At 39.1% G+C, this 26,844-nt stretch overlaps 1 protein-coding gene across 9 annotated transcripts in view; it reads right to left on the bottom strand.

Moving 5' to 3' along the window:
* Nucleotides 1–22,226, bottom strand: part of Mctp1 (multiple C2 and transmembrane domain containing 1) — a 407,885-nt gene extending 385,659 nt beyond the window's left edge. For all 9 annotated transcript variants that reach the window (XR_003848888.1, XR_003848889.1, XM_017797207.2 and 6 more), the window contains exon 1: nucleotides 22,026–22,226. Coding sequence is in view for 7 of the 9 variants with exons in the window: in XM_017797207.2 (XP_017652696.2) it covers nucleotides 22,026–22,082 (57 nt within the window). In the remaining 2 variants the exon portion in view is untranslated. The remainder of the gene's footprint in view (nucleotides 1–22,025) is intronic.
* Nucleotides 22,227–26,844: the final 4,618 nt, after the last annotated feature.

The raw sequence follows: 26,844 nt of genomic DNA, 5'->3' as shown, positions 1-26,844 counted from the left end.
GCAGGGCTGGGGCAGGGTCCTCCAGAAGGCAGTGTATGCTTTGAATCAGCGTCCAATATATGGTACAGTTTCTCCTATAGCCAGGATTCATGGGTCCAGGAATCAAGGGGTGGAAGTGGGAATGAGTCCACTCATTATCACCTCTGGTGACCCACTACGAAAATTTTTGCTTCCTGTACCCTCGACTTTGCACTCTACTGGCTTGGATGTTTTGGTTCCAGAACAGGGAAGCTAAGCCAAGCCCCCCCCCCCCCGGCCCCAGCCACTTTGGGCTTCTGATGCCCTTAAGTCAGCAGGCTAAGAAAGGAATAACAGTATTAGGAGGGGTGATTGACCCAGACTACCAGGGGGAGATTGGACTGGTTCTCCACAATGGAGGTAATGAAGATTATATCTGGAAGGCAGGAGATTCCTTAGGGCGACTTTTAGTGTTACCATGTCCTGTGATTAAGGTCAATGGGAAACTGCAAAAGCCCAATCCAGACAGGACAACAAATGGCCCAGACCCTTCAGGGATGAAAGTTTGGGTCACTCCTCTAGGGAAGGAGCCAAGACCTTCAGAGGTGCTTGCTGATGGTGGAGGAAATACAGAATGGGTAGTAGAGGAAGGTAGTTACAAATACCAACTTAGGTCACGTGATTAGTTGCAGAAACGTGGATTGTAATTGACATGCGTATTCTTGTCTTATTTGGTTAAGAATAGGCTTGTGCCTGTATACACCTATATTAAGCAGATACTTGAGTTATTCTTTTTTTCAATGTGTAATTGTGATAAGTGTTAAGTGGTTAAGTGTGGTGAACCTATATGATTATATTGGGTTATGAGACACTAAAGGACTAAGCATTCCTCAAAGACCTTATCACCTACTCTAAGATATATAACACATTGGTCATTGTATGATGGGATAGTTATATCATGTCAGGTGAAATTATGACCTCAGCATTGTTTTCATTTGAAAATTAAACATGACACAGAGAGATGCTATTGGGTGTCAAGTTGACAGGGGGTAGACTTGTGATGGCTAATCCTGGGTGTCAACTTTACTGGATCTGGGATTAACTGAAATGAAAGAGATCTTCTTGATTGGATCATCTGAAACTGGAAGACACACCCTAAATGTGGGTTTTACCTTCTAATGGCAGCCCATATAAAAGGCCAAGGCAGAGGAGAATGCCAGGCTTCTTGCTGCTTGCCTTCTCTCTTGCTGGTGAGTTCGTCTTGCTGCTGTAGATTGAAGACTAGCTGATCTTTTGGAGTTTGTCAGATCTTTAGTGCCAGATTGGGACTACGGAGACATCCAGCCTTGTGTACTGAGTGACTACAGATTCTCAGCCTCTCCAGTGTGGTGCAGCCATTGTCGGACTACTTGTACTCTATCCTGTGAGCTAAGCTGATAAATCTCTGTACATATATATTCATTCTACCAGTTCTGTTCCTTTGAATAACCCTAATATGGAAGGTAAGCATCATGACACTTTGCATTTCTAGGTAGCTTTTCTTTTCACCTGAAGTAAAATTCCTCACACTTTCTCAGAAGGGAATGTGCTTCTAAGGCAAGTGAAATGAAGAAGTGAGACACTAGTCTATTCTGTGAGCTCAGGGGGGGAAAAAAAACATTGTCAGAGCAACCAATTAACACAACATAAAAGAGAGCAGGCGTTTGAGTCCCAAGGGTCCTCAGAGGGACAGAAAAGAGATACCTAAAGAGGCTCTTGGAATTGAAAGTACTTTTAGCTGGTTACAGGTCCTCAGCCTCTGATTCTCTTCTTACACTCAACTGTTCTCTAGATCCACATCCTTTGCATTTCAGTCTCTTGGGCATCATCCATGCTCCTCTCAACCCCAAGAGAAATCAGTTTCCTTGGAACAGCTGTTCCAGGCACTTCCCCCTGACGGGATGCCTAATCCATCGGCTACCACCTAGAAGTGAACAAAAACTGGCCTTACGTCCAAAGGACATCCCAGGTGACCAGCTTCTGAGTTGTTGGAGCCTTCCCAGCACACTTAGTGATTGCTGGCATAAACAAACGTATGGGCTTCTGTAGGCTATTGGCCATGTTTCTGGTGGAAAATTCACTTCCATGTCTAGAAACAATCTTCCTCTTAATTCCCAACAGGAGATCATTAGGCCTTTGTTACCCCTTTTCCTCCTCTGACAGCTCTATGTGGCTATGATGAGAGCAGACTGCTCGTGAATGATGAAGCAATGTGAACTTAGGCACATTAACTCTTTACCAAATATACAAAAATAAATATTGAAAAAACATGGGCTGAAGAAGTACTGGTGAGATAGCCAAATTCCAAAAACCAAAACTAAAGAGAAAACTCTGACAAACAGAGGTAAGCTGTAAAAAACCAGATGTTCAAGTTTTTGTGCATGTGCAAAGGGCTCAGTGTGCATGGTCTTCATGCTTCCATGTACATGCAATGGACTTCCATACAAATTTGCACAAACCCTGTTCAAGGTTGTTCTTAATAACTAACGTGTACTGCGTGCTGCTTTTCTGAGAGGCACTGTGTTAACTGCTTGGCTCTCACTGTCTCATTTCAAAATCATGACAGTATCAGGAGGCAGTTTTATAGGATCTCTCAACACAGGAGGGCACTGAGTCAGAGACAGAAAATGTCTCAAGTTGAACAGCTGGGAGTGAGGGGCAGGGACTGGGCTTCCCTCCCAGGCTCTCTGCTTCCTCCCCTACTACACTAATCCTATTTTCTGGGGAAGGACTTGAGCTTCAATTTGAATACATTACTTATCCAAGCTAAAAGTTAGTGACTTCAAACTTAAAAATGAAACCAAGCAATCACTAAGCATAATATTTAAATTTTAAAAAAGGTGATTCTTTCCACTAATTTAATCAGTGAGTGGAGTTTTATCCAAATGGCTCAATACTATCTAATTATTTCAATGACTGATTTTTTTCTAAACTCTGATGTGTTCATGTAATTAAAACCAATCTTAAGATATAAGAGTATATATGTAAATATATTGTTTATTATCTTATACACACATATTTTTAAAAATAAATAAAAAAAAAAAACCAACAACAGATGCTGAGAAAACAAATCACAGTTAATGTGTTGATGTAGTATGTACGCCCAAATTTATCATGGCTCTCAACTCTTAGTTGGTCTATCTATCCTAGGCTCAAAGCAAAGTGTAATTCAGTTGAAGATAAAAAGAAAAAGATCTTCCTCTTTCCCTCCCCAGCCTAAGTTTCAGCTTCTTTACAGATGTGAAAACCAGATAAGCTACAGAAATAAGAGTGGGAGGAAACTATTTTGAATCCACCCTACAATCCCCACAGTACTAGATAGAGGTGAAGAGCCTGAGCTATTCCCATTGACCACTCTGCATTGTGTATTATTTAGCTTTCCTCTCCAAGCTGAGAAAATCTACTCACATTCAGATAGGCCTTCAGAAAGCATCTAAATGCTTACTGTGCACAATGATGTTTCCTTATGACTGATAAGTCTGGAGAGGTGGCTCAGTGGTTAAGAGTACTGGTTGCTCTTGTAGAGGACCTGAGTTTAGTTACCAGCACCCACATGACTGTTAACAACTGTCTGTGACTACAGTTCCAGGGGATCTGATGCCCTCTCCTAGTCTCTAAAGATCTTGCACAACATGGGTACACTTACATACATGCAAGCAAAACATTCAAACACATAAAAATAAAAATAGAAATAAATTTAAAATTTTTTTAAATTATTAGTTTATTGAGTGTGTGTGTGTGTGTGTGTGTGTGTGTGTGTGTGTGTGTGTGTGTATGTGTATGTGCCCGTGTCATGGCCCACGTGTGGAGTTAGAGGACAACTTGTGAGAGCTGATTCTCTTCTTCTACCACATGGGTCCTGGGGATAGAACTCAGGTCATCAGGCATGGTAGCAGGTATCTTTACTGCTGAGTCATCCTGCTAGCCCCACTAACTGATCTTTTATGTCTTATAGAGTTTATAATGAGTAAAAGATTATATAAGTGTAATAATTCATCTGTAAACCTAGAAATGTACAGCCAATTTTGAAAGAAATGTACCCTAGCTCAGATGCAGGCAATATACTCATACACTTAAAATAATAATAATAAATAAAATGTATAAAAAAATAACTTTTCACCCCAAAAAGTGGCAACACACATCTTTAATCCCAGCACTGTGGAGGCAGAGGCAGGAAGATCCTTATGAGGCTGAGGCAGCCTTGTTTACATAGTGAATTCCAGGCTAGCTGGGGCTAGAGGGAGACTGTCTCAAAAAGACAAAAACAAAAACAAACACACAAAAAGAAATTTCCCAGCAAAACTTTAAAACAAATGAAACAGAGAAATGAACTCTCCTACAAACTCAGATGGAATGATGATCCTGTAGCATAGGACTCACCAAAGAAATTGGAACTACCCACCCTCAAAAGCCTCAACTCAGGACTCTTAACTTTCTTTTAGTTGTTTAATTTCCTCTAAGTAGTTCTGTTTTTCTCTACTGTGAAATGTTTCTATTGCAGTTGAGTATTTATAAATACATGTAGATGATATGATCATCTCCTTCTTAAAGTTTAAAACTCTGGAATCCTAACTTTTCTTATAAATTTAAACACTACACATTACCACAGAACCTAATTCTAGAATAATCCTCACTTTTAGAGATAGTTCACAAGCGAACCTTTATTTATTCTGTGTTTTTTAAAGAGAAGACCAACTTGTTTAATGTAGGATGCTCACTCATTGACACTTTATGTTTTCAACACAGAATGTTTATACCCAGTGTTCGCTAAAGGGAATGACAACAAGACAGATAACTCCACAGACAATACCCTGCCTCACTTCAATTTCAAGTAGGATGACAAGTATCACTGTGGGATCAAATTGTGAATATATTTGCTTAGGCATTAAATGCATGTATGGTTCATTTCCAAACTATAGCACGTGTCTTAGTCAAGGTACAAGCTCCAAGCCTTTTATACATGCATGCTTTTGACATACTCTAGAGTTGCCTAGGTAACCTAAAACAAGTGGAATTGATGGCCATTACACCTGATGGTAGTTCTGTGAGGAAAGCTGAGGGTTGAGGAGCTAGCTCTACCAGTCGAGTGCAAGCACAAGTACTTTAGCTTGGCCCTCAACACCCATATAAAAAGCCAGACCTGGTGGTACACATTTGCAATCCCAGCACTGGGGAGGTGGAGATAGGTGAATTCCTGGGGTTTACTGGCCAGATAGCTTAGCTGAATTACAGAGCCCAAATCCCAGTGAGAGACTCTCTCATAAAACAAGGTAGAATGATACCTGAGGTTGTCGTTTGGTTTCCCTATGAAAATGCACATAAATGAATATGAGCTGGTACCTCCCATCCCCCACATAATTGTCCATGCCCATATCATCCCCCCCACATACATACATAAAAAGTATATGAAAATTACAACCCAATCAATTACAATTGACCCTGATGGGCTGGAGAGATGGTTGAACCAATAAAATGACAACGTGCAAGTCTGATGACCTGAATTCAATCCTCAGAATCCATAATAAGCGAGATGTGGTGACTAGCATCTGTACTGCTAGCATTTCTATAGTGAAATGGGAGGTAGAGACAGAAGAATTGCCTGGAGGCTCGTTGGCCAGATAGCCTGGCGTGCACTGTGTAGTAGAAAATAAGGGAATCTTGCCTCAATAAGGTAGGAAGACAGAAGCAACTCCTGAAACTTGTCATCTAAATCTCCCTGGCACTCATGTGCCTGCACTCACAACATATCACACACACACACACACACACACACACACACACACACTAGTGTGCTCATGAACAGACTGGGAGCTATGCATTGCTGCCAGGCAGATGTGACAGCGGGACTCCTTGGGGGGAACTACTGATACTTTATCCTCACAATCTGGTAATGTTATCCAAAAACACTCAGTTTTAGCTACCTCTTAGCGATTCACTTGGTGGGCAAGTGGGAAATACATTTGTGCGCTCAAAAGTAAACTTTTATGCAGGTGCAAGTCATGAACACACCAACAATGTGGTATTTTGGATAAATTCTCAGTCCCTGAGAAGAATTTACATAGTCTACCAGGGGTACAACAGACTCCACCTAGAGAAACTCTGGCATAGAGCCTCATACAAAGGCCCAAAAGTACACTGATATGACATATGACTGGGATATGGCTATGAGTGGTGGTACATGCCTGGAATCCCAGCACTTGGAAAGCATAGGCAGAACGATTATAAATTTGGGTCCAGTCTGTGCTACGATGGCAAATTCTAGGTTATGCCAGGATACATAGCAAGACCATGTCTCAAACAAACCAAACAAGAAGCAAAAATCAAAGATTGGAATGTGAGTGGCTGGAGAGATAGCTCTGTCAATAAAATGCTTGCCATCAAAGCATGAGAGGCCAAGTTCAATCCCCAGCATGCACATAAAAAAGGCTGGGCCTGTCAATCCCAGTATTGGGAAGGAAGAGAGAGTAGGATTCCCAGGACTTACTGGAGAACTAGCCTAGCCAAAGCAGTGTGCTCCAGGATGACTGACAGAGCCTGCTTGAAAACCAAAGTGGAGAGCAATTGAGAAAGACATCCAGTGTCAGTCTCTGGCCTCCATATGTTCCCCCACAGACACATGCACACACACATGAGTATGCACACAAACATACAAAAAAAATGGACATAGATGTGAATCAGCTTCAGAAGTTAACTTTAAAACAGAAAGTACCAACTTCTAAGTCAGTATTAATATGGAAGAAGATATTTTACACAGTACATTAAAATGATGTAGTAATTTTCATAATGAGCTCAGACATGGCTGAAGCTCTGCAAAACCATCTCAATACGATTCTGATACTTGCCATTTAAGTAGGTTATCAATGGGGAGTTGTATTCTTTCACTACTGATTCAACTCATACCACCTCCTTGAACACTGTACCAGTTTTTTTTTGCTTAAAATAGTTTTAAAAATAGTGTTTTCCTGTTTTTTTACAGAAAATAAATTTGCTAATTCATTCGAAATTTATATGTTAATAGTTTATGAAATAATATACTAAAACTAACAAGAAAACAAAAACTTGAACATTAGTAAAACCATGTAGAAACTACTACTGTAGAAGCTCTCTAAAATATACACATATACATACATAGAAAGAGTTTAAATGGAGTTGCAGTACCCCAACTAGACACCTCATCCTAGCAAATAAAACCCCCAGTATTAGGAATGAGTTACCTCTCTTGGAGTTGTTGGCCAGTGTGATCCCATAGACCCCCAAACATTTCAGGCTACTGTCATTGTTTTTGGTTACCCTCCAGAATTTGATGGTAAGACCCTATTGCTGAAGACAATAGATACTTGAGTCATAAAACACGGAGAAATCAAGCAGGGACTGATCTCAAAGTTTCTTTCCTAGTGTCAAGTTTTCATATTGCTGGAAGGTACTATGCTGCTGGAAGAGAAAGGTAAACACCAAACTTACCTGGCTGTGAATTTGGCAAACTAAAATAATGACTGCCCTAGCAAGATATACCCACTAGGGCAATAGTGGTACAAATGCTATGGGCATAAACAATGACCCTCTGTTTGGATTTAAGGCCCAGTCCTCGAAATAGAACTCATACCTGACACCATTATCAGGGTCAAGAACCTGTGGCTTGATAGGTCCCTGTGGCCCTAAGGGAGAAACTATTACTAATATTCTTCTTAAATGGGCATAGTATTAAAATGACTTCTAATGACTAATTGCTATATCCATAGATTAGTGCATTTCTCAACTCCCATCAGAGAAGCTTCTTCTTGCAATAGAAAGCAATTAATACTGAGACCAAAAATGATCAACATCTAGAGAATAAGGGTCTGCAAAGACTCAAATGAGACATCTATGTTACATTCCCTCTCCCCAAGGCTCAGGGATCTTCATGGAAGAGTGGGCAGAAAGATTTTAAAAGCCAGAGGTGGTGGATGACTACTGGGAAACAGTTTTTTCCAGACAGTAGAGCAGTTACTCATAAGAGCTCACAGCAGTTGTGACAGCATGCACATGACCTACACAAGCTCAGGCCAGACAGAATCCCAGCATGGAGGGCCTGGGGAGGTGAGCACAGAAAGTTAATTTTTTTCTAATAGTAATGCATCTTCCAATTATGGAATGTTTGCAATTGAGAAAGACATCCAGTGTCAGTCTCTGCTTCTTTTTATTTTTTGTAGCAGAATAACAAGAGGACCTCCTCTAATATATTAACCTCCTCAGTGGAAGATGGCAGATGTAAGGAGCCCTTGCAGTTTTGTGGGTTAACTTTCTGTACTGTCTAACATCCTGGGACACTTCGTAAATATTTCAAGATTTCAAATGCCTGACTGGCCAAGATCATTTTCCTATGTAGTTCCCTTCTATCCTTTGCTGTTCCCAGCAGCTCTATCAGTGTCTGCATTTTGACTGGATTAAAAAGTAAGGCTCCTGTGCCTAATTATACATCGGGCTAACACATTTTGGCAATCATTTCTATTTTGAAATTTATGTTTACTGCATTTAATGTGTTGTCTCCAATTTCACAGTACAGGATCTGCAAAAAGAACTGTAAACACTTTACAGAGTATTTGCACACATGACATTATTTAATGTCAACCATAGCATTTATGGATAAAACCAAATTAGACTTAGCTCCAGGGGATGATGGTGAGAGACTAGCAGGTATCTATTCTGTCTCCCCCCCCTCCCCCCCCCGCCCCGGGAGAAACCGTGAAACAGCAGAACAGCCTGTGTTACATACATAATTAAAGCAGATGTTCTCAATCTTAATTTTCATTGCTAATTTTGACATCCAAAGAAATGTGCTTGTCTTTTGTACAGTCACCTATTTTCTCAGATGTGCCCTATTTTTCTCATCGCCCACTATGAGTGCTTAGAAACCTAGAAGGAGGTGATGGTGGGTAACAATGCAATAAAAAACTGTCAAATTCTCCATAGGTCAGCAAATGGAACAGACAAGAGAAACTGCTGGTAAAATAAATTTAAAGTCTACATAGTGTAAGCATTTCGATCTACTCTTAACTTGGCCAGTTGTATTTTTTGCTGGCTTGTGGGGTCTTCCATGATGGAAGTCACTTGCCATGCATATATTAAACATAATAAAGAAATTGCCTACTAGCACCTTTCTTTGTCAATCCAGCATTTGAGAACATAGCAGCTTTAAAAAACAGAGCACATTTAGAAATATTCTGCATTTGATAACACAGGCCAAGTGACACACCTGCAGGACAGAAGGTGATATTTTGTCAATGCATGTCTGAAAACAGAAAGCTTCTATGATCAACAAAGGCATCTTCCTCTGTCTGCTCTTCTGGAAGCCCTCTGTTCTTTGCTTCCTCACTACTGAAGGTGCTTCCAACAGAAAAACAAAAAGCCATCCATGACAGTCCGTTTTTATTGTTGACTTGATTCGATTTGGAATCAGAGGAGGCACACCTCTGGGCATGCTGTGAGGGGGATTCCAGAGAACATTAATTGAGGAGGGAAGACACCCTAAATATGAGTGTCAGGATCTCATGGGCTGGGGTAGCAGACTGAGTGAAAAGGAAAAACGGAGAAAGTGAGCTGAACACCTGAATTCATTGTTCTATGTTTCTGTTAATGTAACCAGCTCCTCCTCATGCCTCCTCCACCTCTACAGATTACATCCCTTCTTCAACCATGAGCCAAAATAAACCTTTCCTCTCTCAAGCTGCTTCTTGTTAGGAACTTTTCCCTCAGAGTTCCCAGAAGCCTGGAAACCCAAACCTTAGAAGCTAAAGAGAAGAGTGTATTTTCTTCTGTTCTCCATGGTGGCGTGTACCATTTTCACACCCACACTGAACTACTCTCTGGTGGTATGAGTTCACTTCTTACATGTCTTCCTGACAAAATAATTGCAAAAGTCCCAGGTGATTAGCCATAAGCCTCCTCTGCTCTTGTATTACCCAGCTTCCTCTTGCCTTGAAAGGAACAGAAACAGGTGCTAGAATACACTACACAGTGTCCCTGCTTTTTGCTACCAAAGCATCACTGACCCATGGGTGACTTGGTGGGAACACTTATTCCAGTCTCCTCTAGTTCTCTTTCTGTCAGAGGATTCCAGTTATGCAATACACATCAGAAGATCCATTTAGAGAGCTCCAGACTTCACAGCAGCCACGGTAACTGGTTCCTTCCCAATTGTTCTTGAACTGTTTCCATTTAAAGATCACTCCAAGTAATGGACTCATTTCCTTTGGAAAAGTCCCACATGGTTTGATCTCCATTCAAGGACTACCACTGTCTCATCTTGAAAAGTTGCCCTTTACTGCCTAATGCAGGGAGCAGTAGACGAGAACCTCATCAATTACCTACAAGGCTGTGTCCATGTGGGAGTAAGAGGACTGGTAACAGACCCAGCTAAGGCAGTCCTGGGGTATGGTTTGGTGAATTCATCCTGTATTAATTCCATTCCTCTGAAAGTGAGAACAGAAATGGGATCCACAAAAGTTTCCCCATTTCTATGGTGGCTAATGGCTATAATCCCAATACTCAAGAGGGATCATATATTAGAAGTTAGTCTGGGTTACACAGTGAATTCCAGGCCATCCTGGGCTATGTAGCAAGAACTTATCTCAAGAAACAAGCAAACAAAGAACCCCAAATGTGTGGTAAGAGGAGGAAATAAAGAGGAATCACAAGCTTTAGAAGCTGATGATGCTCTTTCTGATCTTAAGCACTCCTTAGGAAAATCCAGATTAAGATGGTGGGAGAAATGACAGAGGAGAGGCTAATATCGCTCACTGGGGAGATAATAGTGTCTTTGTTCAAGGGAAATCTCATTGGGTTGGGATTCCAGGAGAAGAATCTATACCCACAAAGTGGAAGAAGGGAATCAGAACCAAACAGAATGGACTGAACACAAAGGAAGATTCTGTACTAGAATACAAAGGAAGAGAAACAACGAACAAAGCAGACCAGAGCAAAAATTCACACAACATCACAGTCGGTGAAGGCTAACTAGAAGAGTTGGGTTAGGTTGCTCCTCAGCTAACCTGAGGTGCACCTACCCTGGAACCAAATTTGGAGCTTGAGAAAGCACCTGCAGCCTATGAGCCTGACTCTAACAAACCCTGTCTAATATCAGTGAATATAAGAAAGGCTGGATCTAAGTCTCCTGCGTACCTTTTGTGTAAGGCACTGGGCTGGGTACACCACATACATCTAAACCCAAACAAATTTCCAAACAACAGGGGTACCAAAATTAACTCTACACATTTCTAGTCTCAGCTTAAAAGTCACTTTCTCAGAAAAGACTTCTCTGAACCTGTAATGTACATTAACTTCCATAGTTAAAATCCATAGTATCTTTACTTTATTACACGTCACTCAGAGTAGCTTAGAGTTTGGTATTTGTGAGTACAATTGGAGTTCCCTTGTGAGCATGTATTGTATCCATTTTGTCCCTTAACTGTGGCCCCACGCTTTCTAGCACATGAGCACTCAAAAGACATGCTTCCCTCCTGGAATGCCAGGGTTGGAGGGCTGGAACTAATGCATCACACATAAAGCAAAAGACCCTGTGGGTGAAAATTTCACTGTTTTGAAATCTGGCCCCTGCACACTAGTATTTTTAAAACCAGAATAACAGGTGGCATCTATAATCACACAAATGAGGTTTTCTTAAATAAAGAAAACAGAGCAAGCAGAAATTCTGCTGACAAAAAATAGTTTGACACATGCCAGGATGTGGGAATGATCCCTCCCTTTGGCCAAGTCTGAAAGAGAACTAAGAGGAGCTCTCTGGAAAGGAAGAGGATTTGCTGTAGACCACAAGAAGTTCCTGTGAACTGCAATGTGAGCCCCCCAGAGTGGGAGGAACTGTACCAGGAAGAAAAGGCAATGTGGCATAGGCTTACCAAAGAGTCTTTCTGTATATGCAACCAAACTATCCAGTGAGAATAGCCCAAATTCACAGCTAGAGGGCCTGGGTTCAAGTCCAGACATAGCTGGGGATGTACTAATTGGTAGGGTGCTTCCTTAGCAGAGGAGAGGCCTCGGATTGGCTCTCTAGAATCAAAGTACCACACACAGAATAAAAAAAAAAGAAAGAAAAGAAAAAGAACATTTCCAATCTTCAAATGCAAACACAGTGTGTGGCCTTTAGAGCATTTTCTGGCATTTCTGAACTTCAGCTTCTTCCTCCTAAAATGAGAATAAAAGTCCTGTCTTTGGAAATAGTAATGGGAGCTCTAGATGCCAAATATAATGTGGACCCATTTGTGCTGCCAATATCCAAGCACAGCTCTTTTTCCATAATCATAATTCAAGCACACACTAGTCTAGTAGTCTGTGGTGCCATCAATTCATGTGAGAAAGAGAGGTTAAAAAAAAAAAAAAAGTAAAAGCTCGTAGTGAGCAGGGTAAATTTGACAAGCAGAGTGATTTATTGGAATCTTGTTTACACGCTCTTGTTTGTATTTCTTCAATCTTCTGCAATTTGTTTTCCTCAGTGTTTATCCAGGGAAGAGCTTAATGTACTGCATAGTTTACAGAATGCTGCTTAATCCTGATTTTACTGAAACCAGTAGCAGCTTGTCCAGTTTACTTCTAGACAGGGAAAGATGGGATCCACTGGTTCTTCCAGAGCCAAAGCTAAGTATGTTTGTTGTCACTATGCCAACTATTCCCCAACACACCCATAGAACAATTGTAGTGAATAACCTCATATTAGAATCTCTGAGAAGTCTAATATTTAAGAAATCTGCATATCAGCTAAACCTTGTTTACTCTGAAGGAAGTGTTAGTTTTCACTTTATCCAGACTCATGGCTTATTCTCTTGATGCTGCGACTTTATTGGGAGACTCTTGCTCAGGGCACTTGGCTATTGCTGTATATTTCAACTACCTCCCCCTACTCCCTCCTCATGCACACACAGTTCTGAGCTGGGAACACATTAGATGTGACACAAGAACAGAGTGGTCTTGTGTATAACCAGTCTTAGCTATCACGGAGGGGTAAATGGGAGCCTACCTTTGTGATAAATGTATCTTATTGCTAAGTGAATTTTTAAAAAGGCATACCTTCAGATATGAGAAAATTTTTTTTATGTAGTACCTATACTAAAATATATTCCTCCCTACCAAAAAATATCAGAATAATTATTTAGTGGCTTAAAAGAAATTATCAGAAGCTATGAACAATCAACAGTTTAGTTAGAAATGAAAATCCAGTGTACCACTTGAATACTAAATCAGATGATGATGGTCTCAGCAACTAATCTAGTAAAATGATCACAGTGCTGCTCAGCTGTGCTCTGGAAAGCTGGCTGTACAACCTTGGGAAAGTCATTTGGTTTGCGTATGGCAAAATATTTCTAATTTCAAAGTGAGAAAATGGAGTTAGCTTATTTCCAAAGCATTTTCTAACTTTTTAATTTCAAAATTTTGTTAATATAAATGATACACTATTCAGGTAAAGTAAAAGATTATGAAAATGTTATGGCTGGTTAAATACTATGAACTACTTTGGTTTGAAGAGATAACCTAGAACAAAACTAAAACTTGTTTTTTAGCTTATTTTACTTCTTTGTCATCCTTCCCCTCCTTCTCTAACTTCTGCTTCTTTTCCTTCTTCTTTTTATTTATTTATTTTTTGAGACAACATCTCATGTAGACTAGGCTGGTCTCACAATGTAGCCAAGGCTGGCTTGAATTCCTGACCCTTTTGTCTCCACCTCCTAAGTGTGGTATTGCAGGCATATGCCACCGTGTCTATTACTCAACTTTCCTCTTAATTTTTGTTCATAAAATCTCAGTTAAAATAGTAAAATGCAATAATAGGCTTTATTAAATTATAAAAAAATTGACACAGTAAAGAAGACAAGGATACAATGAGAAAATTATTCTGAAAAATTACATAAGTGAAAGCATCTGTGTATGAATATGAAATATAGACACATAACATACAAATTATGAATATATACTTTTCTGTCACTCAGAATATAGGAATAGGTCTATTTTTCTAGTATACTTGTTTTAATGACCTACATGCATGTTATCTTCTTAAAATAAACTTACATATACTTTGACCTTATTTAGCTATGTTTGATCAAGTATTTTATATAGGTTTTTTTTCTGTCTTTCAGACATGACCATTTTCAATATTACTGGTTGCTTGGTGATCATCTGGAGACCTTTGGAAAAGTAGCCTATCTTTCAAAAACTCTTAAACATTAATAGTGTATAATTTGTCAATGATTAAACAGGAAATAAGACTATCACTTTCTTTTTTTCACTCCTGCTGATCATTAATGTGTCTCAAATTCCAGCCATGGATTTAGCAAAAAAATTCCAGGTGAATAAACTTGGAAGTCTTTCAGAATTGTTTTCAAACCCACAGCAAACCCCAAATTGAAAAATAGAAAAAGAAATAAATTTTATCTTAAAATAACTCATAGACTTTTGAAAAGCTTGAGAAGCATATCAAATAAATCTATCACTGAAGAATACGGTACAGAAGCTGAGTCTCAGAGTAGAATGTGAAGTCCAAGTCATTTATGAGCCAGGAGAGCACTTGCCACTCACTGAGAATGTGTTTTTCTTCCCTTCTCTAGTCTCTTCTCTCCTCTTCGCTCCTGTCTCCCCACCCTCTCCTCCTCTCCCTCCCTCCTCCCCCCCTTTCTCCCTTCCTTTCTCCCTTCCTTTCCCCATCTCCCTTTTTATTTTTATTTTTTTTTTGGTATTTTGAGACAGGGTCTGCCTGTAGCCCCAGCTGTCCTGGAACTCACTATGTAGATCAGGCTGGCCTTGAACTCAAAGAGATCCACCTGCCTCTGCCTCCAGAGTGCTGGGATTAAAGGCATGCACCACCACGCCAGGCCCCCCATCTCCTTTTTCTTTGATGTTTTACTTGTATTGTCTTTTTAACATTAACACACAAAGTAATGAGCTTCACTGTGGCTTTTTCATCTTTTATTTTGGTTGCTCCTCCTTCCTTTAGCATAATGATATCCAGTTCCTTCCAAAATATCTAATATATATATATATATGTATATGTATATAGAGAGATGTATACATGCATGGCCTACCCAATAAAACCCTCAACAAATGGGATAATAAATTGAGCAAATTCAAAAGAAGGAACATGAATGACCAGTAAAGTTTTTAAATGTTCATAGTCTTTAGGGAAACGCAAATTAAATCAAACTCTGAAATTTCATCTTACACTTCTCAGCATGGCTTAGATCGAGAAAATAAACAATAGTAAATGCCTGTGAAGACGTGGGGAAAGAGAAACTCTTATTCACTGCTGGTGGGAGTGTCAATTGGTACATCCACTAAGGAAATCAGTATGAAGAGCTTTCAAGAAACTAAAAATAAGACTACCACATGACCCAAATATACCGTTGTAGAATATATACCTCCCAAAATTTAATGCTTAACAAAGAGAGACTTGCACATTCATGTTTATTGCTGCAATATTCACAATAGCTAAGAAATGCAACTATCCTAGGTTTCTATCAGCAAATAAATGGATAAAGAAAATGAGGTATGTGTATACCAATAGAATTGTATTCATCTGTAAGGAACACAATGTTTTTAAAATAGGGAAATTGCTTCAAGGAAACAGCAAATGACAGGATTTAAAGGCATTTCCATAACACAAGGCACTTGCACACCAAGAAATAGAATGTCTACCAATAGTGACCATGGGCTATTGTGCTTATAACTAGGGGGAAAAATTTGTCCAACAATTCTATGATGATTGAGAGATTTTCTTCTCATTTATAATGATTATTTGGTTAACGATCAAATATGCAATTTTCCCAGCAAATTTGTTCCCATTGTCTACAACACGGATATGTTTTGGACGTATTTAGTTGTGCTTGGTCAAGTACTTTTACAGGAAAATTCCTGTTTTCCTCTCCTTTGGAAAACTTCAAACAATAACCGTCTTAACACTCTCTGAAATCTGCAGAATTTCCTAATTCAAGCCTTAGTCACCACCCTCATTTTAGAAAATGGACTGATATGCTAAATTTCAATTCCAAGACTTCTTGGTTTGAGTGTTCTAGTGAAATTTTTGGAGACAAAAAGGCCTCCATTGTCTGACTAAAACAATTACATATTTTTGCCACTCACTGAAAATGGTTTTTAAAAAATATTTTCTTTCATCTGATAGTCTGCCTTAACTTGTCTTGTTTACAAGACATAGTCAATAGTTTCAAACACAACTTGTAGACTCTCTATGAAAAACAGGTCAAAGCAGACCTTGCTGAAAATGGCCTTAGACCATTCCATTATACCATTCCCTCAATATGTTCCTTCATTCAGATGATGGAGACCATATGACAAATGACAGGAATCTTACCCTACAGCACAAAAATTCCCACAAATGTATCAGATGACTGTAAATGCTGAACACTGTTTCTGCCTAGCCTCTACCTCAAAGAAAGGAGTCATATTTTTACATCACCAATCTATGATCAAGTGGGAGAACTATTAGTTGTTATTGTTAGATGCATTTGTACTAACACTAGTCCCATCTTACATGAATTCCTAGGCAACTTCAATATATTTCTGGCTATAAAGCCCTGACTATCACTAAGAATAAGAATGTCTCACAACTGGCACTGGCCAAATGCAGAGAATAAGAAGTGCCCAGCCCTGAATGACACATCTTCAGTGTAACTTCTACACCTAAGGCTCAAGGAACATCATGGAAGAGGAGGTGGAAAGAATTTAAGAGCCAGAGAAACAAGACACCTGATGCTACTTAATGCATTCTCAATAGGATAGAGAAGTTGCACCCATGGATTTCCACAGTATAGTAGCCTAACAAGATCTGCATAATGACAAAACCAATTGACATGATAGTTTGGATGGGAGAAACTGGGGTCCCACCTCAAGATGAAGAGCTACAGGCAGTCAATGGATGCTAAGGGAGGGACAGGTTGTCTAATCTCAGGTGGGCAGATGCGCAGCCCTCAACGCAGGTACACAAGAGTATCAGTGCACTCTCTTTCTCTGTGTGTGTGTGTGTGTGTTTGTGTGTGTAGATAGAAAAATATACATTATATCTAACTAATAATCAAAGAAGGACAAATAATTGAGAGGGAGGGGGACTTAGGATGAGTTGAAGGGGGACTGGGAAGGATAGAAATAATGCAAAGAAAATGCTCGTGTATGAAATTCTCAAAAATAAAAAAAATAAACAAAAAGAATGAGAATGTACAAGCCGTCAAAATGATTAAATGTAGTCACGTTAAGTTGTAATCAAGTTTTTTCTTCTCTGCATAATTTTTTAGCATCGAATTCAAATTACTGAGATCAACACAATGAGGTAGAGGTAGCACAGAAGGCACATAAGTATCTTGGCTCTGAATCTGACTACCTAGATACAACTGTGGTCATTCTACTGTCATCTGTGTGATGTTAGGGACAAAAGACTTGGTTTCTTTGTACTTTAGCTTCTCCATCTGTAAAAAGGGAATGATAAGAACAATAATAACAGTGTCCACGATTATAAGGTTACTACACAATTAAATTGGACAATTCAACAATATTTACAGACTGCTACAAATGATATACATTAGTATCCTCATCATCATCATCAATCTTAGAGAGAAACATTTGTAGAGCAAAGGATTTAGAAATTGATTATGTATTTGGGTATGCTATAAATTATCATGATTAAATATTACAAATCCCATCCCACTAGTAAAATGACTCAAGCAAAGGAGACCAATGACTAATTTGTACATGTCTACTAAATTAATATGGAAGTAAAACTCAACAAGCCTGCTATAGACTTTTCTAACTTAGGCTCATATTAAATGAACATTCATTACAAAGCTTAGTACTTATTTTATTATATAGCTAGGTCTTTGGACATTCCTACTTGGATCAAAATGTTCCCCTACCCTAGATGTTCACAGCATTATAATTGATATTTATCAAGAACTTACAGGAGTTATGGGGCTATAATCAGATATTAAGGAAAAATAATATATATTATATTATATAAATATATATATATATATATTCTGTTGTCACTTAAAAGCAAGAGAGTATTAGTATAACAGAGAAGAATTGACTCCCTTCTATAGTTGTGCATTCTAGGGTTTTGCTCCTTAGACCATACGCCATCCAGTGCATTCAAATGTATCAAAAATAAGATCTATATATATTCACGTCATTTGCTTTCCTTTATCTCCTAGTTATATAACAGGTTCCTTCACTAAGTTATTCGAAGCAATACAAACAGGAACTTTATTAGAAAGCCAGACGTAGTGGGGTTTATTCATAAGATAGCATCATAATGAACTTCACTTCTCTCTTGAAGCTGTAAGTTGCAACACAGTATATGAAGGCATTTAAATTTCATTAATTGGCATTTTCTATAAAAATAAATAGTGAGCATTTTTTGAATTCTTAGGAGTAAGAAGTAACCTTTAAAGAAAACTCTTAAGTAACTGTCCTCTGATCTTATTGTTGAGATTTTTTTAAATAAAATTTTCTTTTTTTAAAATCTATTGTGTTGTATAGTAGGACTAACGACATTAACTTCTATAATTGTGAAAAATCATCTTTTCCTCTTATCATTGGTCTTAAAAAAGAGCAAATACATAAATATAAAATATGCACATCAATTCTAACAGAAATGGTTAGAAGTTTATAGGGTTTTTAAGTTTTCTTTGTCTCCTTTTCAAAGGCAAGACTTTTGGGAAAATAAATTTTTGCTAAACTATCCATTTCAAAAACTGTAGCAAAACAATATGCCCTACCACCTACAGTGTTGAAAGTTAAAACGCAGAGCCATATTCATGAAACATGTTTGTTTCATGCATCATTTCCTTAAAGACTGGAATACTTTTTCTGTGGCAATCTCTAAGAAATTGCAAGAGTCAGGCAGCATATTGTGATAACCATTTCACAAACTCATGCTCCATCGAAGTAGATCAAACAGAAACTCCTCAGCCATAAAGCCTGTGTGTAGAGAGGGTGATGCTTCTTCTGTGAACATTCCATGAAGTGTATCTTATATGCTTCTGCATCACTGTTTAGGAAACGTTTTTATTGTTTTTTTTTTTTTTTTTTTTTTTTTTTTTTTTAAAAAAAAAGCCTTTAAAATGCTGAGCTTGACAACACTTTGCAGATTGAGACAATAGGATTGCCAAGTTCAAGGCCATCCTGGACTACACAGTGAGACAGACTTAAAGACAACATAACACAGCAGCAACCAAAGGAAACCTCAACAGTGGTACAGAGAGAACAACCAGTATTTTGGTCAGTTTCTTGATAACTAGACAGGAAAAAAGATCCAGGTTTAAGTCTTTGTTCAGATACATGCTGCATGAAACTAAGCACCTTTGTCTTCCTGAACCTCTTAATTCATCAAAGTTCCCTTCCAAACATAAAACTTAATATCTTACTCTGTGATGATATTTGAGGGCACATAAGTAGAACCATTTGATCTTTATAGCTAATTTTCAGAGTGAAATGGAAACAGTTATTAGTCATTTACCCAACACATGCTATCTTTGGCATCCAATAGGATTCACTAGAGACAAAAGGTTCTAAAGTGTCATCTAGAAATATTTAATGTTCAGGAATCAGAAGGCGTACACCATACTTCCCCCCTATAATATTCTTTATTAAGAAATTTTCAAGTCCTTATAAAAAAATTCAGAGAAAAAATTATGCCCATTTTCTTCTTCTGATTATTTAGTTTCCAGTTGAGACAAAGTATATACTGAGTTTAGCTTGAAAGCAACATTTAATTGCTGTTTGATAAACATTTTTTATTGAGAACGGGCAGCTTTCCTTGTGCTATTTGAAATTTGAAAGTTCACTAGGGCTTATAAACAAACTTGGGAATGATTTTTATTTCTGAAGCTTATTTTGTTTAAAAAAATATGTATGGATATTACCAAGAAAAATTAATTTACATAGGGGAGAAAAACAAAGCTTTCATTACTAAAAAGAAAAATACTGATTCCTAAATAGAATGCCGAGTCTTTGATGTCTCATAACTCCTCTACTTCAATAAAACCAAAAACAATTCCCCAAAAATGTGCCTAACGCTTTATTGTTTACAAAACAATAGACATGCTTTTATTTCATTTTTGCAGCAATCCTTAAAGCTAGGTATTAAGGTCTGAAAAGTTTTTGCTAATTAAGTTATTGTTTATCTCAGGGGTGAAAGGGTTTCCTAAACATTGAAACCCCTATGTTATCCAAAGGACTCATTTTAGCCATCATACCATTTTACCTTCTTCTTCGTCAAAACCATTACAGGAGTTGAAAAATAGAAACACTATTTGACTGTGCTCCTCACACCACTGGCTCACCCCCTCACCCCTCTGCAAATTCAGAGAAGGGGAAACCTATGGAAGAATGGAGCAATAGAAAGGGAAGAGGAGAAACAAGATGCCTCAGTAATCTCACCAGATAATCACCAGTGGACTAGAGCATATCATAAGCAAGCCCATATTGGAAACAGCATATTATAAACTCTATTATCTGATAGCAATTCATCAGCCTGGCTTGCCATTCATGCCAACAGATGTTTAGCCACTATAATCCACAACGAAAATTCGGAAGCAATGCAGAGTGAAATTAGACAAGCTCTTGTTTTGATGGAGTATATTGTGTTCCACACCTTTCATTGAGTTCCTCCAGCAGAATATTTGAAAAATCAGAATAGCTCCCTCCTTCCCCAGATCAAAAAGCAGAGTATAATGCATAATCCTGTTCCATAATGTTTTATTTATCACATATATCATGATATTTGGGGATACATGTGTTTTCACTATTTGAGGTTAAAAATGCTCTCATACTGCTAAGTCATTTTCTTTAGAGCTTTCATTCTCCAGCATGAAATACTGCCTTAAAATGTGCTTGGACATTAAAACAATTTTAATTCCTCCTGCACAAAAAAGAGGAAAACCACTTTCCCTCCATCAGTTCATTAACCCTTTGACCTTTGTAAAAATCATGAATTATTGAATATATCTAGTGAAAAGTAATTTCTACGTTTTAAAATATAGCAGTTTCACAGTGAGTATAACTTTGAATAGGAATGAAACATTCCTAAGCATGACAGTGAGTCAATTAGGAAGACAGCATTTATAATATCAGCTGTCATTAGTAAATTAAAAACTCAATTCATTAACATCTTATAAATCTACAGCTCTATAAATCTATAAATCTAGAGCTTTCAAAATCAAACTAGCCTCTTTTTTCTTCTCAAATGAAGTTAAAGCTTTACATATGAGCATACAAAGTTATAGAACACAAGACACCCCTCTTAAACTCTGTATTTATTTCTTTAATCAGTAAAAACAATTACTATTCTTCAACAGTTTAGTTTAAAGAATATGACAAACTAACCTCTCAGTCTTTCTCCTACTCCGATTTCTCTCTGTACATAATCTGTTTATGACTGTCTCAACAGGACTGAGGAAGCAGGCAGTGCTAAATAAGCTCATATACATTTAAAATAAACAGATCCTTCTGAAGTTTCTAAATCCAGTGACCTCTCATTCAGGTAGAAATACAAACAGTGTAGGGCAAGAGACTTTTACTACCTTATCACTTTAAACTGTCCAATTATTAATACTATTGTTTTGTTTCAATAAAGAACAATAATTATTTAGGATAAAAAAATTATTTGAATCTTATTTATATGTCACCTTTCACAGGATCTATAGTATAGCAAAAAGAAAAAAAAAAATCCCCAAACCTGTAACTAATTTTTAAATCTCCAAACCTGTGACTAATTTTTAAAAATAATGTAAACAATATAAAGCTAGTACCACGTAATCACTCCCAAGGCATCACAGTTTTCATTAAACAACCACAAAAAGAATACTGATTTCTTAAGTCCTAAGTGAACTGTGCTGTAAGTTTAAAATTACTTTCATTAGAATCTCAAATGCCATGCCTAGTGCCCTCTGAAAAGACATTTTCTGAGGCATGATTTTATCCTGAAATTGCCACACAGATTTTGCTGCCATAATCCAATGAGTAAACCAAAACCTGCCACTTACCTTATGACAAACAAATGGCAAATTGCAGATACTTTTCAGCTTGTAGCTATCTAGCATATTGCTTTAGAAATGAACAAAGCATCTTTCACCCTGTAAAAAAGCTGTATCTCCAGACTTGGCTTTCTTCACAGAACACCAGCACGAGCGTCTGTTCACCACCAAGGGAGAGCAACAGCCTCTTTGCACAGAGCACTTGCTGCTCTGAACTGCAGCGACTTAGAATGAAAGTAAGAGGAACCAGTGATGTTTAAATACCATCTCACAGGATATGACTCAACTCTCAAACCAGTAAGGGTAGAGTTTCCCCTTGCAAACTGTTAGGGTAGATTACATAAGAAACATAATCTCTGGGGTCTTACAGTTCCTATTAAACTATTTTTTAATTGATTTGTTCAATCAAACATACATTTTTAGTACTCAATCTCTTCCCCATGGCACAAACCACAATAAGAAATGAGAATAATAACCCTGCACAGAGAAAGCTATTCCATTTGCTCTCTGCAGTGAAGAAACTTAATGTTGTTAAAGATGTGTGAACATGGAGCTGGAAAGATGGCTCAGAGTTCTGGATGCCCTTGCAGAGGTCCTGGGTTCTGTTCCTGGGACCCAAATGGTGGCTAAAAACCATCTATATCTCTAGTTCCAGGGGATGTGACACCCTCTTCAGGCGTCTGTATACATGTAGGCAAAACACACACATAAAATAAAAAAGAAATAAAGAAATGTGTGAACCTACCAGCATCTCTCAGACAGACAAAAACAATGAGGCACACTAAAGTCACTAAAACAGTACGCACACAAAAACTCTAGTAGCATGCAGGTAGTGGCAATTCTATACAACAATAGACTCTCCTTTACTACATGGAGAATGGAAATAGATCTGTGCAGTTTGAAGGTGCAGCTTCCCATAGAAATACTGTCCTACAATGTCATAGCCTTGGGAAGCGAGCTCTCCCTACCTCTCAAATTCTTAATCCTCTGTTATCTGTTTTGTGAACATTTCTAAGGGAACACTACTAGTGACACAACTCTATTAAATGTGGCAATCTTATGTGCTTTCTACACCAATTGCTACCTTTTAACTCTGAGCTTGATCATATATTAAATTATTACATTTGGATATAATAGTAATCAATAAATAGACCAGATACTACAAAAAAGTCTACTACATAAATTCAATCAATATTATCAAGGCAAAAAGATAGAAATACATATTACTAATAGCAAATCGGCTGAAACTATACCAGGGCTACTAAACAGAAGTAAGATGATCCACATATAAAATCTTAAATATTTTAGTAACCATGTTAAAACAAGTTAAGAAGAAGCCACACATGGACACACACACACACACACACACACACACACACACACACACATCCAATGCCCAGACGTGGGATACTAAGGAAAGAGAAGCACACAGTGTGAGGCTAGACTGAAATACTCTGAGTTCCAGGTTAATCTCAATTATATTGCAACAATGTTGCAATATAACAATGTTTATACCAATATATCTAAAATGTCATACATTTAACATGCAGCTGATATAAATGTATTAATAAAGTAATTTACTGGTTTTTACTAGTCTTGGACATTGGTGTGTGTTTTATTCCTGTTTTAAATTTGTAATGAATAGCTTCAGTTGTCAACTTGATACATCTGGGTTAAGGGAACCTCAATTGAGGAGTTGTCTCCATTGGCTTGACCTGTGGCCATGTCTATGGGGCATTTTCTTAATTGTTGAGTGATGGTGTGGGGGATCTCGGTCCATTGGGGGTGGTTCTACCCCTGGGCAGGTGGTTTTGTGCTGTATGGGAAGGTGGGCTGAGAATGGGTCAGGGGAGCAATCCAGTAAGCAGCATACCTCCATGGTCTGTGCTCAGGTTCCTGCCCTGAGTTCCTACTCTGACTTCCTTCAGTGATGAACTGTGACCTGGGAGATGTAAGATAAAATAAACCCTTTCATCCTCAAGTTGTTTTGTTCACTGTTTATATAACAGCAGTTGATAGCAAACTGGAACAGAAATTGGTACCAGGAGTAGGGTATTGCTGTGATGGTCCTGACCATATACATCTGGGAGGATTGTGAAAGCATCTGTAACTTTGAGCTAGAAAAGCCATTGAGTGTTCAGAGGTTAGTGAACTGTTGCTGTGGAGCTTGGAACAATTATGCTGAAATGTAGATGATGGAGGCCTGTCTTGTGATTTTCTTAAAGGAAGCAAAGACTTTATCATGGCTGTTTGTGTGATATATTATGAATTAAGAACTTTTGGAAGTAAAACCTTTTGTGATTTATTGGTTAGCTAGGACTCAAAAATCAGCTGTAACAAGAGACCAGCATCATTGAGGTGAACTCTTATGAGAAATATTTCCTCAGGGTCATCACACAGAAGCAGGAGTCCAGAGGGGACCCAAGACTCCATCTCAAACTGGAAGAAGAACTTGGTCATGTGTAAGAGGCTCCTGCATGGTACTGGTTTTGAAGGCATGAAGGGGTTCACAGAAAGCAGCTGAGGCTTGGCACCCTGAGAAGCCAGGAAAGACCACTGGTGAAAGCGCAGCCTCAGTTGCAAAGGAGGCCCCAGCATATTGGAGATGCCAAGACCATGGGATGACCACCAAAAGTAGTGGCAGGTGTGGAATGGAGTTGTCCTGAGTCTAACAGATAAGCTGGGTGTGCTGTGGATGGCTGAATCAGAGAAGTAGAGCTACCCAAGCCCTTTGGAATCCAGAGATTGTGAATGAATCCCAGATGTCTACCTTGAGGTACTTTACTGCACTTTGTGTGGTTTCTGATTAAGTTGGGGGAAGGTAGCCAGTAAGCAGCATACCTTCATGATCTGTGCTCAGGTTCCTGCCATGAGCTCGTGCCCTGACTTCCCTCAGTGATAAACTGTGACCTGGGAGATGTAAGATAAAATAAACCCTTTCTTCCCCAAGTAAATTTGGTCAATGTCTTTATCACAGCAATTGAAGGCAAATTAGAACAACATTCCATTTGAGCTAGCCACATTCAGCTGCTTCATAGCCACAGGTGGCTATTGGCTACAATACTGAATATCATAAGTCTAGAGTTTAAGGTTCAACCCCAGTCTTCAAGTTGTAATTCAAATGGTCTCTTTAGAAAGATTGCCCCTGATCACCCTTCTGAGATAACCCTCTGTCACTTCTTTCTATTTGAGGATCTTGTTCATTTCTGTCAGAAGAGATCACAATCTAGAATGTTCTTCATTGTTCAGCCACTGTATAGTATAAATAATATGCGAAGCCTGAGGACAAGGATCTTGTTGTATTCAATATTTCACCTCTAGCCTCTGGCAAGCTAAGCAGTACACAGCAGAATTTAATAAACATTATTTAATAAGCAAGTAGGATTTTGCAATGTTTTGACATATAACAAAATGCTAAGAAATGTGTTTATGTTATCACTGAATTTGAAGCAAGTATATTGAACAGTGCTTCTTGAATTAAAAAATAATTCCCTCTGCTTTTTAAAAAATTGTTTCTTTGTGTTTTGGAGATAAGGTCTCCATTTAGCCTGAGCTGGCCTGGAACTCACTATGTAGACCAGGCTGGCCTCTATATCATAGAGATCTTCCTGCTTCTGCCTTCCAAGTGCTGGGATTAAAGGTGTGGGTCACCACACCCAGCTCATTCCCTTTCAGAATGTTAATGGACCCTTTTCATCCAGACCAATTTAGTGCCTACTCTGGGCCCCAGGAGCACTGCTTCTGGGCTTGGCCCAGCACTCACCTCCCCCTACTTCCCTGGGCTTGCATCACCCACAGCAGGCCTCTCTCCCACCTGCAAGCCTATCTCAGGGTAAGTCCATCACACCCTCCTAGCCTTGACTCCCCCAGCTCCATTCACCCTCCCATCTCACCCACCATTCTCTCCTCCAAGTTTGGGCCCTGCCCCATTCCTTGTCATGGGGCCCCAGACAGTGGGGGAAACAATAATGCTTCCTGACCCCGTTCATCCAAACCAACTTAGTGCCTTCTCTGGGCCCCAGGAGCACTGCTTCAGGACCTGGCAATGCCCTCAACTCCCCCTGATTCCCTGGGCCTGCACCACCTGCCATCCTCTTTCTGGGACTTGGGAGCTGAACTTTCCTCTTTGTGATCCTTTGCATCCAGACCAACCCAGCTCCTCAGTGTAGTCCCCAAACTGCCCCATTCCTCTCTGAGTTTGGGCCCTGCCCCATTCCTTGTCTTGGGGCCCCAGACACCTGGGGAACCAATACTGCTTCCTGACCCTTTTCATCCAAACCAACTTAGTGCCTTCTCTGGGCCCCAGGAGCACTGCTTCAGGACCTGGCAATGCCCTCAACTCCCCCTGATTCCCTGGGCCTGCACCACCTGCCATCCTCTTTCTGGGACTTGGGAGCTGAACTTTCCTCTTTGTGATCCTTTGCATCCAGACCAACCCAGCTCCTCAGTGTAGTCCCCAAACGAGTCCTTGGGGCCTCGTCCTGCACCATCTGCCTTTGCATCTCTGGGTGGCACAGGAACTAGCTGCCCTAGACGAGCATCTTTTCTGGGCCAGGCTCCCAGGCCAGTCCAACTCCCAAATTGCTAAGGCCAAAATCAGTCCTGGAGGTATCCAGACCTTAGGAGAAAGCCTGAAATCATCTGACACTCATCTGAATTGGGCCTCTGTGGGAACTTCTGAAGACAAAATCAATCTGGCTATTCCAATATAAAATCAAAAGGTAGAACTGGAAGCTTAGACAAATCAGCTTTTCATGCCCAAAGAGTAAACCACAAAGACACATAAAGTTTGAAAAAAGAAGTAGACCTAAACTTGAAGGCCTGAGAA

Source organism: Nannospalax galili, unplaced genomic scaffold (genome assembly GCF_000622305.1).
Source record: "Nannospalax galili isolate Female #2095 unplaced genomic scaffold, S.galili_v1.0 scaffold173, whole genome shotgun sequence".
Lineage (NCBI taxonomy): Eukaryota > Metazoa > Chordata > Mammalia > Rodentia > Spalacidae > Nannospalax > Nannospalax galili.
The sequence above is the reverse complement of the archived record's forward strand: the minus strand, read 5'-3'. Positions and strand labels throughout refer to the sequence as shown.